Source organism: Quercus lobata, chromosome 9 (genome assembly GCF_001633185.2).
Source record: "Quercus lobata isolate SW786 chromosome 9, ValleyOak3.0 Primary Assembly, whole genome shotgun sequence".
NCBI lineage: Eukaryota > Viridiplantae > Streptophyta > Magnoliopsida > Fagales > Fagaceae > Quercus > Quercus lobata.
This window is the reverse complement of record NC_044912.1, coordinates 1,287,240-1,301,171: the sequence shown is the minus strand read 5'-3', so window position 1 is coordinate 1,301,171 and position 13,932 is coordinate 1,287,240. Positions and strand designations below refer to the sequence as shown.

General features: G+C 33.6%; 2 protein-coding genes across 2 annotated transcripts; one reads left to right on the top strand and one right to left on the bottom strand.

The window, feature by feature from the left end:
• The first annotated feature begins 9,975 nt into the window (after nucleotides 1-9,975).
• On the top strand, nucleotides 9,976-11,043 carry LOC115959987 (flavonol sulfotransferase-like). The gene has a single exon (XM_031078675.1). It carries the CDS (start codon nucleotides 9,976-9,978, stop codon nucleotides 11,041-11,043), a length of 1,068 nt encoding a protein of 355 aa, XP_030934535.1.
• A 1,808-nt stretch (nucleotides 11,044-12,851) lies between these two features.
• LOC115959985 lies at nucleotides 12,852-13,547 on the bottom strand. Its single transcript, XM_031078674.1, has 2 exons — nucleotides 13,531-13,547; nucleotides 12,852-13,461 (listed from the first exon to the last, which is right to left on the bottom strand). The coding sequence occupies exons 1-2, from the start codon at nucleotides 13,545-13,547 to the stop codon at nucleotides 12,852-12,854; spliced, it is 627 nt and encodes a 208-aa protein (XP_030934534.1).
• Nucleotides 13,548-13,932: the final 385 nt, after the last annotated feature.

The following is a 13,932-nucleotide window of genomic DNA, read 5'->3' as shown; positions in this document are numbered from 1 at the left end:
TTTTTTGGTTTAAAAAAATAAGAATGGGTAGTGGCCCTAGTGGGGGGTTGCAAAATTTGTTGTGCATTTAGCATTGCACATTCTTTCTCACAAACCAATCATCATAAAAAGACTACCTTTCCTACTCTCTCTCTCTCTCATATTTCCAAGAAAGATACTTTCTTTTTTCACTACACTTTGTCCCTTCCCCAAGAAAGTGCAAAATCCATGGCTTCCTTACAAAAGATGTTATGGGAAAGGGTTGAGATTCAGAACCAAGCAGGTGGACCAGGGGCTAGAGTGGGTCACACATGCAATGTTGTTGGTAATTTGAATTTCCTTTATGTTTCTAGGGGCTATGATGCTAATAGGAACTTCACCAACAGTGTATTCATCTTTGATACTGGTAGGTCTTTTTGTAATCTTTCTTCAAAATTCCCGTTCTTGTTTGACACTGCTTGTTTAACATCTATGTTTAATTTCTGTTACCCTTCTTTCTATATTCAATTATGACATTGTTGTGTATCTTGCAAACTTCTATTTTACTTTGCTTTCTTATCAAATTTGTGGAATATTCATGGTTTCACATTGATTAATCTTTGTTTGGATGCCTTTTTTTTTTTTTTTTGTATACCCATTTTATCAAACTTTTATTTTTCTTTGTTTTCTTGTAAAATTTGTGGAATATGCATGGTTTGACATTGATTAATCTATAATGGGATGCTTTTTTTTTAAAGGGTTTCTTTTCGTTAAATTTTTATGCCATTGTTGTGTATCTTGTTTTTTTTTTTTTTTTTTTTGTATCTATTTAATTTTATAAATCTCTGCAAACTTCTATTAAAGAAGTTAATTAGATTACTTGCATCTAGCTTTCCTAAATTCTGGATTAGTACTTCCTCGTTTTGCCTATCCTATACTGTACGTATTGTGTCCATGTCAATTTCTACTTTCTATCTGGGATGCACAGACGCGGCAAAACACCCGCTGCACTCGCGTCCGACGTGGCCCAACGCACGAGGGACGTCGCTACCTACGCGTTCGTGCCGCGTCCATTTTTTTTTTTTTTTCACGACTCGCGCCGACGCGCGCGGAATCAGGTCGATCCGCGCTGATTCGGGCCGAATCGGTCCGTATCGGCGGCAACCACCGATACCGACGCCAACCGGTCGATTCAGGCCGAAATTCAAAAAAAAAAAAAAAAAAAGGTGCAAAACGCACCGTTTGGACAAAAACAACAAAACCCTATATCATCTTCAGTCCGCAGCTCTCTCACTTCTCATCTTCAGCTCTCTCTCTCACTCTCTGGTCTCTCATCTCTGTGCTCCACGCCACGGCTCGCTGCCTCTGCTCTCCGTCTCCCCTCTCTCACACAATCTCACTCTCACACTCACACAATCTCACTCACATCCTCACCGACCCGGCAACCCACTCTCAAGTCTCAAGCTCAAATATCAATCTCAAGCTTCCAATCTTAGTTTTTCATAGCTCTCACATGCTCTGACTATTACTCAATGTATCTGTGATAGTGTGATCTGATTTTTAAATTTTTTTTTAAAATTTTTTATATAAGCTGTAATGTAATAATGTTGTGACTTGGGTTTGATTTTTTATTTAGTTAATAGTTATTACTCATTGTGATTTGTGATTGTGAATCTGTGAAAAAGTAATATATATGAGCTGTAATGTAATAATTTTTTTATATAAGCTGTAATGTAATGTAATATGAACATCATGTTTTAGTTATTATCTACCATTGCTCTTAAATTTGGTATATATTTATATAATGTGAAAAAGTATGCTTAGCAATATATTAAAAATATAAATAAAAATATTTTTAATAATTTTTTAATCGCCGCATCTCGCCACACCCGCACCCTACTTTTTCAAAAATTGCTGAATCCCACAACCGCACCCGCACCCGAATCCGGAAACGCACCCATGCTTCATAGCTTTCTATGCCCATGTTTCTTAGATTTGAAATGTCATTTGTTCAAGTTGCTTCCAAGCACCTCATGATTCCAATGGCTTATTATCTACTACCACCTTTTTTGCTTCCTCCTCGTCAAAGTAACTGTTTCCATTTTTTTTCCCGCTGAAAATGGCAGGCAGGATGAAAATCCATCCCTGTCGGAACTACCAAGTGCAAATAGTGAAGCAGAGCCACAACCTTTGGTGAGCTGTTCTAGCCACATGTGTCCCATACAGGTGCACTGGCATGTAAATCAAAATTACAGAGAGTATTGGCGGGTCAAAATCACAATCACAAATCTAAATTATGCGAAAAACTTTTCCCAGTGGAATTTGGTGATGCTCCATCCCAAATTCAGAAATATCAATCAGGTTTTCAGCTTCAATTACAAGCCCCTTGATTCAGTATGGAATCATTAGTAAGTTGAACGAAACCTATGCCATTATTATCTTCTTTTATCACTAATAAAACATCAACATTGGTTTATTTGCTGAAAGATCATGTCAAAAGTTTACTTAAAAAAAAAAAAAAAAAAAAAAGATGTCAAAAGTATAATTGTACCCCAAAAAAATTAAGGTTTTTTTTTTTTTTTTTTTTTTGAACAACAAAAAAATTAAGGTTTTAAAAAGTTACATATAAGCAAATAAATTAATAATCTTGAAAAAAAAAATCCGAACTTACCAAAATTTAATGTATTCATTTCTCTTTTATGTCCTCTTTTTTTCTTTTGTTGTCGTAATTAAGCTTGTCAATATATTTTCTTAGATGATACGGGGGTGTTTTATGGGATTCAGTACTGCAATGAAATGTTACTTCAAGCAGGACCCACGGAAATGTACAAACTGAGATGCTACTACAAAAAGATCCAGATATGTTCACTTTTAGAGAAGGATGGGGTTTCCCAAGAAAGGTTTCATTTAATGGTGATGAATGTGTAATGCCCTCTCCAGATCGATACCCTAGGCTCCCCAACAGTGCTCATAATGTCTCAGAAAGGTTTCAAGGCCTGAACAAAAAGTGTCTGCATTAGAGATTAGGACTCATAATTATAGATGATTAGATAAATATACATTTCCTAATGTTGCATTTGCTCAACTTTGTGAAAAAAAGTTGAGATCATGTAGACAATTGTATTTTTTATTATTATTTTTTCAATAGCAATAAGAGAGATTCTTATAAAAACAAACGACCAGGCCCATGGGGCATTCACTGGTTAACAAATTCAAAAACCAAGTTCTCAGCTCACCAAATATAATCAATAATGATTTGGAATTTGGAAACCACTGCAATACATACACACATACACACACACACAACAGTATTAGAATGGTTAAGGAGTCACTTTACAAGAACAATTCTCCCAAACCAAAGGTAGATCTATCACCTATTTCAATGTCCTACACATGTTACTTCAAAGATTTAGAGAATGTTTAGTTTCATTCATATTTCTAGCATATAGTTTTTGAAGAATATGATGTTACCATCTTAGTATCCCACATGGATTAAGTGTAAGTTTAACCATATGTATATAAGCTCTTAGGCATTTCATAAAGAGTTCCAAACAAGTATGCTACATTGCTACTATACAAATCTACCGGCACTCTAAGAATCTTGCAGCTTATGGCTAATTGTGACCATAAAAACAATACATACTAATTTGGACTGCCTCATTAAGGGATAACATAAATAATTTTAAAGAAAGAATCACCTTTGCAACAATAATCACACTTAATAAATGAGAATACATAGTTGAGGCATCCATTATCAACAAATTTGCTCAAACGAGATCTGAAAATAAGACGAAGCTTCATGCTCAGCACTTTCATTCAATGAAATACCAGTATTTGGATCAATGAGGAAAGAAAACCTGCATGGATTCTAAGAAGCTCTATAACTAGGCAAAATTTTATAAAGGTAAAGAAGCAAAAGAAGGAAGAAACATTATCCTTTGCTCAAAGAATAAATGTCCAAAAATGACATGATGACCTAATACGCATAACTGATTGTTACAAAACAAGTTGAATTATGAAATCTGGTAGAGAATCACATATTGCTCTTTGCCACTGGATCTTCTAATCGTTTCTCTATGTCTTGGAGAGCCTTTTGGACAGGGATAGACCTATGTTATGTATATGTGCCAACGAGTTCAAATTAGGAAACTAAATGACAACAGAGCACCAATAAGAAAATAATTCCCAAGTTTTACAAACAAGGATGAAAAATAAAGGACATAAAATATATAGTTAATCCACAAATATACTAGCATAATGTCTTCTCTAAAAAAAAAAATTACATCCAGCTATACAAGCCAGTTTTAGCAAATTATCAAGATCTGCTTGAATGAGTTTGAACAAAGACTTCCACTAGGTGTGTAGGATAATTATCAGCTTGATCATGCTACATCTTTTTTTTTTTTTTCATGAAAGAATGTAACGTTAGCTATATCCAGATAATTGGTATGATGAGTTATATCAGATAATTTATTTTGTTAATTTTATCTAATACTCAGAAGGTAAAGTACCAATTTCAGATTCAACAACCTGATCCAAATATCGCATTGAACCGACTAGTACAAAAGTTTCACTAGGTAAGCTCTAGAGCATGCTGAGTTGATAATACGAAGATAACACTAAAGATTATTTCTTGATGCCATTAGCTGAGACCATCAAAGATGAGGATTAGACCAATAGAAAAAAAACATGACCATCCCAATATATAAACGACATCCGTTTTGACTTTTAAAAAACGGGTAGTCGTTTTGTAGAGTGAAAGTGGAAAAGAAGCTCCACCATTTCTACTTGTCATCCTTTGACGTTTCCACACCAACACCAACAAATCTCTCTCTCTCTCTCTCTCTCTAATGGCGATCTCCATGAGATCGGGAAGGAGACAACAACGAGGAGAAGGAGGAGGATTCCGAATAAGATTATCATCTCAGAGACGATTATTCCGTACAATTATCATAAGCCTTGTCTTCATCGCTGTTGTCCCTCCCATCTTTTTCCACTTCCGACTCAAACGCCTCCATCAGGTACAACAACTAACACTAACATACAAAACCTATATCTTTTTTTAATACTTGAGAAATTAATTGAAATGGGTTTTTGGTTTGGTTTATTATAGATACAAGGAAGAAAGTGTGGTTGGATGAAGGATCCACCTCTTGTGTGTGCTCATGGAGGTGACTCTACCAACGCCTTTCCCAACACGGTACTGACTCTCATGCAGAAATATCAAAACTGCGAGTATTTTTTTTAAAGAAACCTACACTAGCTAAAAATGATATCCCACACTAATATTTGTGCAGCAAATCTACTTATTTGACCTAATATTCTTGATTGTAGTGGTTTTTGCCAAAAGGTTCTTTGGAAACTTTATCATATGGGCTAGTAGATGTGATCATAAATAATTTGAGAAACCATGTAAATAGAACATGAAGGAATATCAGTTGGTTTTTGACAATTAAAGAGGCTTCAATAAGCATCAATCTCATTTACATGGCTCATAAAAGAAAGAAAGTGATTTGTTGTTTAATGTATCATTGTATTGTAAGCAAGGAAATATTACACCTGAGATGGGTATGCATTTGTCAACAAAAATGAGGATCCTTTTTATTTTTCTTTCCCTAGTAGATCATTGTTTTTCTATTAGTTCACCGATGTTGCATAAGTTTTATATGTTTCATATCATTCTTTATTATAATTATCAGAATAACCACCTTTTCTATCATTCTAATAACTCTAAATATGAATTGCAAAAATCTTGATTTGGTTGTTCAACTTATCATGAAAAGCAGATTGTTTTTATACTTGTGTAGCATTATTCCTTCTATTTGTAAATATCAACTAGGAAAAAAAAATTCTAACATAGGCTACTATGTGTAAGATAACATACTACAAGAGGAGCCAACCATTTTTAATTTTAAATTGAGCTACAAAAGTAGCAACAAGCACTAATAAGTGATCATTCAACTTGTATCACCAATGTATAGGGAAAATAATGCATACATGGTAGGTTCTTTAGAGAAAAGTTTTTAACTTAAGTGGTATTTATGTGTGGAAGCAAAACATATCTTTATCTATGATTCTATATATATAAATATATATATATATATATATATATATATATATATATATTTCACTATTGTAAATTTCAAAGTTTTTGTTTTAATATAAAAATATTAAAAATCAAAATAAGTACACTTGCTGCAAAGCCACTTCAAAGTTAAAACTTCAAATGCCCCAAATATACGACGTGAGGCCTGCTACTTCATCCCCTCCGATAAGGCTTGGGGTCTCCCATCGGAATCTTAACCCATCAACATCTCTAACTCCAAAACTCTAATTCCAAGAAAATTATAATTAAAAAAAAAAAAAACCCACAGCTATTGAATTTGAGATTTTAAAGAACACACACACACATATATATACACTATTCAATGATGATAATTATGTTGTTTACTTTATGCAGCAATTATTCAAGATACTATTCAATGATGATCATTAAATAATAAATAAAAAGAACAAAAGTGATAAATTGAAATACAAAATACTATACTATCCAATAGACATTGCAACTTTAAAAGAAAAAATATGTAATAAATTGAAAGAGAAAAATTGCTTTTATTCTCTATAATTGCATATGGTAATTAATTACAATAATTTCTAGGCTCTATATCATCTAATTCTTTAATTTTTTTTTTTTTTTGACTTTTTGGAGGTTTTAACATTTGAATTTTTGCGTTAATCTTTGCAGTATCTAAACCTGTTTGGAATTCCCAACTATACCGTAGATTATTCTTTTGAAGGTAACTCATTTTTCTCCTATATTTCTTTATTGTGTATTCATATATATATATATATATATATATATATTATTATTTCAATAATTTATAGGTAGTGATTTTTTTACAATGACTTTTGTCATCAACTTACTGTATTTGCTTTGTTGATCAATATTTCATTTTATTTTCATAATAAAATTTTAAATTGACATAGTTGTCATCAACAGTACTATGCTTGTTTAGGGAATGGTTCCACTGATCCAATTTATCCAAAAATGTATATCTTCAATTTTTGTGTGAGGTTTTATTATTTTATTTTATTTTATAGATAACTAAAATATGTTAAAAAAAGAATATCTATGTAATTTATAATATGTTAACCCCACAACGAGAACCCATTTTCCTCCTATCCTCAAGTACTTTGTGCATGGGAGATGCTAATTAAACTACCAATTTCATGCCCCAGGAGGGGTGGCCCAGTTGGGAGAGATTCTGCATGCAAGCACAAGGTCCCTTGTTCGAGTCATGGCGGGTACCGTGTGGGAGGAGGGTTCCTAGCTTGCATTGCGCCTCTCCTACTGGCTCTCTTGGGGTGCTAGGGTGAGGTCTGTGACGCCCCGGTCACAGTAGCTATGGCTCAATCGAACATTTCCTAGTGGGAGGGTGCCCCTATTAGGTCACACCTTGGGGGGTTAGTCACATATGGTCGCCCCCGCCCCCCCTTCTCGTTCATAAAAAAAAAAAATACCAATTTCAGATTCAACAACTTGATCCAAATATTGCACTGAACCGACTAGTACAAAAGTTTCACTAGGTAAGCTCTAGAGCATGCTGAGTTGATGATACAAAGATAATTTTTTTACAACCTTGGCAGGCAGACAGGAACACGTACAATCTTTGATGGAGAAAACACCAAAGATTATTTCTTGATGCCATTAGATGAGACCATCAAAGATGAGGATTAGACCAATAGAAAAAAAACATGAACATCCCAATATATAAACAACATCTGTTTTGACTTTTAAAAAACGGGTAGTCGTTTTGTTGAGTGAAAGTGGAAAAGAAGCTCCACCTCTTCTACTTGTCATCCTTTGACGTTTCCGCACCAACACCAAGAGTCCATTCTCTTGTGTTTAGACATCCTCCATTTTTTATGTTGAAAATAATGGATATGCCTTGACAAACATGAGAAGAAACTCTTGATGCACGTAAATTGTACTTCTCTAATTAATATACTTTCTTATTCCAAATTATGTGTGCACAAATCATCATCCTAAAAATGATGCATGAATCATTTCCATTTTGAGGAGATTAAAGGTTGTCGTCCACAGAAATGCTGTTACATATTGTTGATGCCCAATTTTAACAAAAGGACCTAGTGGCAGAAGAAACTCAACATTATGAAAAGGGTGGAGAAAGAAAGCAGTAAAGTAAAGACCATTAAGCAAGAATGATAGGAATAATGATCCACAGGCCCACATTATTGGCTACCATTCTATATATATAATAATAAGTAAAGCTGGGAGAAAATTCAATTAGATTTCAAATTGTAATTCAATTAGAGTTTAATTTTGCACTACGTATCCCATCTAATCTAAGTTTTTAAATTTTTGTACCAAGTGAGTTAATTCAATGTAAAAATTGGATTTTAATTAGAGTTTAATTTTGTGACATGTGTAAAAATTAGAGTTTAATTTATGAGCCTTTTTTTTTTTTTAAAGAACTAAAAACAATTCAAGTTTATAAGTCATATATATATATATATATTAGTAAGTAAAGTTAAGAGAAAATCCAATTAGATTTTAAATTGAAATTCAAAAGTCTAATTTTACGCCACATGTCTCATCTAATCAAAATTTTTAAATTTTTGAACCAAGTTAGTTTAAAATATAATGACAAAACATTAAATAAAAAATTTAAAAAAAAAATCTCTTGTAATAAAGATTCTTTTTATCCAAATTAGATTCTTATTTATCTTTGTCATTTTCCTTCATCCTTCTTCATTTTGCCATCAACATCCCTTCTTCATTAGTACTTGCCTCAGATCCAATCAATCTACATTGTAGTATACGACATTAGATTCATTATATATCTAATAATTTTACGTGAAGATGATCATAAAGTTACATGAGGATATTATGCCGTCAAAAACATCTATTTCTTATAGGTATGGAAAGCTGCTGCCACAATATCAACTACCACCACAACTCTAAAAGATATTGGATGGACATGTAATTTTTAATTTGGCATCATATTAGATTTTTTTTTTTTTTTTTAAATGTGTTAAAATTTTCCATTATACTTACTTTTCATTTCTTTTAGTTTTTGGTACTTCTCTTTCAATCTCTTCATCCACGAAGAATATGATTTTTTTTTTCATCTTGCATGAATATATACTATAGAATTATAGATAGATTGCGTAAGAGAATGTGTTGTGTGTATTGACATATTGTACACTCTTTTAAAAGTTATCATGACTTTTAAGTGAAAATTGTAGCGTGACTTTGCGTTAAAATCTCAATCTCTCACACCTTGTGTGTTTTTATACCCAAGTCCATGTATATTTCGGTTCCCTTTAGAATAGGCCTTCAATAGGTATTGTCAATAATGGCCCAAGCCCATTATCAGTCAAGACTTTTTCAAAATTGTTATATGGTTGAAATTAGAAACCAAATTTATAGCTCTTCCTTGTCTCTAGTATAATGATGGTGGTAAACTATTAGTATCCTAATCTAGTGGTCTCTCGTCATTTTTGGCTTTCAAAATTTGCTTCAATCACCATTCCTGACTAACATGTGTTTAGGTGTATAGTTGTGGCAAATAAGCATGAAGCATATCTTTAGGATGACTATCTTTGCTTTGATGTTATGCTTTTTGGGGGTGAAAAGAGGAATAATGAAAAAGAAAAAAGATTAAATAAATGTTTTTCATAGTTAAAATGATGAATCTTGGCTGTCAAAATTTGCTTCATCAACTATTTTTGGTTATCATGTGTTTAAGTTTAAAATTGTGACAAAAAAACACGGAGCCTAACTTTGAGATGACTATTTTTGCTTTAATGCTATGTTTACTTGAGTTGATAGGATGAAAGATGAAAAAGTAAAAGATAGAGGTTTTCCATAGTTAAAATGAGTGGCTTAAAATGATGAACTCCCCTTGCAATTTACCTATATATAATGGTGTTCTTCCCCCTTCATGCATAGATATCACTTACACTAGATCAAGCTAGTTTTATTTTCTACCAATGGAATCCTCTTCCTCCAAAATGAACTCTGCTCCAAAAAGTATTGAGAAAGAAGAGAATATGTTTGATCTAGAACCTGACAATAAATTCAGACAAATCTTGCCAACCATCCCAATAAAAAAGGGTTCTTGGTCGATGGATTTCTACCAGTATGAAGGTTTTTGGTACCCTTTATTCCATCTACCAGGAATGTTGTTTGCTCAAGAACATTTCAAGCCTCAACCCAACCAAGTGATTTTGAGTAGTTTTCCAAAATGTGGCACAACTTGGCTTAAGGCATTGGCTTTTGCCGTAATGACACGATCCTATGAAAGCGAGCCTACAAATCCTTTACTCTCAAGACTGTCACATGATTGTGTACCCTTTATTGAGTTTAATATTCGCTCAAGCCAACAAAGATTGAGTCTAGATGTTCCACTTGTGTCTACACACATTCCCTACACTTCCCTACCAAAATCCATTATAAATTCTAGTTGTAAAATTGTTTATTTATGCAGGGATCCAAAGGATGTATTTGTGTCTATATGGCACTTTTACAACAGGAATGTTTCTAGGGTATTTGAGAGCGAGCATGGAATCACCAGAGAGAAGGATGTACTTGAGGAGGATGTACTTGAGTCATTTTGTCAAGGATTACTTTCTTGTGGACCATTTTGGGATCATATATTAGGGTATTGGAGAGCAAGTTTGGAATCACCAGAGAGGATATTGTTTATCAAGTATGAAGATTTGACTAATGAAACTGTATATTGGGTAAAGAAATTAGCTCAATTTATTGGTTATCCTTTCTCTTTGGAGGAAGAAGATCAAGGTATGGTGCAAAAGATTATAGATTTATGCAGTTTTGAAAATATGTCCAATTTAGAGGTAAATAAAAATGGAGTGATGACATTGGAGATTGGAATCAAGAAAGATGAAGTCAACACATTCGAGTTCAAAAACAATATGTATTTTAGGAAAGGTAAGGTTGGAGACTGGAAAAATCATCTTACACCTGCAATGGCAAAACGAATTGATCAGATAACTGAGAAAAAGCTAAGTAGTTATGGCTTGACATGGAATGTCTGACCTAATGGATGAATAAGGAGTCCAAGCCACATTCATGGCTTCCATCATAAAATAATGCGACATCGAGATTTCTTGTAGTAGGTCAAATGGAAAAATGATCATTTTCATTTGTCTCAAAATAAAAGGGTTCCATTTCATGATCTCTATTATTTTAAAGGTAGGCATGATGTCATTTTATTTTAAATTAATTTTTACGTGTAAATTACTTAATAAGGTGAGGATATTTTTGTTAGGGACAAAGTTTGACTCTAAACATATTTGGAGCCAAACCTTTTCCATTTGTTAGTATATTACATTAATAAAATCACGTGATAATTTATATCTAATAAGTCAAAAAAAATTGGGTAAGTGTTAATTGGAAACCTTAATTGACCTCAAAACAATAAAAACTTGATGTATGTAGTCAACAAATTACAACTTTCAGTGCATCTTTTTGTCAAGAACAATTATGATTTTTGCACAATCTTAATAATTTCTTTTTTCCATTTTATCCATAACAACAAATAGCAATAGCCAAGAAGCTTGTGCGTAAAGCTGAGTGACCAAGAAGGAAATATGTAGTAATTCCAACTTCCAACCAAATTATTCTTCTTTCTACAAGGATCATCATGGATCCTCAAAATACTCTGTCTCCATGTTCAAAGTTAAAAGATCTATAAAATCAATGAAACTTAAAAAACTACCCCCTCTCCTCCAAGGAACATGACCAAATGCAATTCAAAATGTGTTCATAACCTGTAATGTAGACCACAACACCTACTTATATGTTTCTAGTAAATTGAGAGTGACTTTAGAGATTTATTGATGTATTAAAGACATATTAAGACTGATAGTAATCGGAAATAAAAGGTCAAACTAGATGAACACAACCTTTGTAATACATTCTCCATATATATGTGCATCCAAGGATAAAATTACTCAAGATATCTAATTTAATGCCTACAGCAAAAGAGGAGAGAGGAAAATATCAAAACTGCGGGTATTTTTTTAAAGAAACCTACACTAGATAAAAATGATATCCCACACTAATATTTGTGCAGCAGATCTACTTATTTGGCCCAATATTCTTGATTGTAGAGGTTTTTGCCGAAAGGTTCTTAGGAAACTTTATCATATGAGCTAGTAGATGTGATCATAAATAATTTGAGATACCATGTAAATAGAACATGAAGGAATATTAGTTGGTTTTTGACAATTAAAGAGGCTTCAATAAGCATCAATCTCATTTACATGGCTCATAAAAGAAAGAAAGTGATTTATTGTTTAATGTATCATTGTATCGTAAGCAAGGGAATATTACACTTGAGAAGGGTATGCATTTGTCAACAAAAATGAGGATCCTTTTTATTTTCTTTCCCTAGTAGATCATTGTTTTTCTATTAGTTCACCGATGTTGCATAAGTTTTATATGTTTCATATCATACTTTATTAAAATTATCAAAATAACCACCTTTTCCATCATTCTAAGAACTCTAAATATGAATTGCAAAAATCTTGATTTGATTGTTCAACTTATCATGAAAAGCAGATTGTTTTTATACTTGTGTAGCATTATTCCTTCTATTTGTAAATATCAACTAGGAAAAAAAATTCTAACATAGGCTACTATGTGTAAGCTAACATATACAAGAGGAGCCAACCATTTTTAAGTTTAAATTGAGCTACAAAAGTAGCAACAAGCACTAACAAGTGATAATTCAACTTGTATCAGCAATGTATAGGGAAAATAATGCATACATGGTAGGTTCTTCAAAGAAAAGTTTTTAACTTAAGAGGTATTTATGTGTGGAAGCAAAACATATCTCTATCTATGATTCTATATATATATTGTTCTTGAAGACAACCAGAGTAAAGTTCTGCACATAACCAACGTGCACAACATTGGAGCTTTTCAGCAACGATGAAACCGGGGTGGCAGACCTAATCAAGCTATTAGGGAATGAACCGCTAACGCCTTCCACAAGCATGGCACCAATGCCACCCGGGCTAAGAATGCGCTCGATCTCAAACACGAGCAATGCAGGGACAGAAACCTTATCGACATCCCTGGACAACACAAAATCGAATGAATTGTCCGCAAAATCGAGCTCGTGAACAAATTGCTTACGCTTAAGTGAGAAAAAGCGGTGCCTATAAACACCACCAGCATTGGAGAACCCCAAATCTTGCAATGTCAACACGGTCGCGGCAAACCCTTCTCCAATACAGAGAGCTTTCTCATTATATTTCAACAACTTCATACCCACTAGCTCTCTAACCACATGAATGGTCAAATTCACATTCTCCTTGCAATTCACCGATTCAAATGAGCCCCAAATCGGATTCAAGAACTGGGTGTAAACAAATACGTGTGGGAGGAGGGTTTCTAGCTTGCATTGCGCCTCTCCTGCTGGCTCTCTTGGGGTGCTAGAGTGAGGTCTGTGACGCCCCGGTCACAGTAGCTATGGCTCAATCCAATATTTCCTAGCGGGAGGGTGCAGGTCACACCTTAGGGGTTTAGTCATATATGGTCACCCCCGCCCCCCCTTCTCGTTCATAAAAAAAAAAAAGTACCAATTTCAGATTCAACAACCTGATCCAAATATCACACTGAACCGACTAGTACAAAAGTTTCACTAGGTAAGCTCTAGAGCATGCTGAGTTAATGATACAAAGATAATTTTTTTTACAACTTGGGCAGGCAAACAGGAACACGAACAATCTTTGATGGAGAAAACACCAAAGATTATTTCTTGATGCCATTAGATGAGACCATCAAAGATGAGGATTAGACCAATAGAAAAAAAACATGACCATCCCAATATATAAACGACATCCTTTTTGACTTTTAAAAAACGGGTAGTCGTTTTGTCGAGTGAAAGTGGAAAAGAAGCTCCACCTCTTCTACTT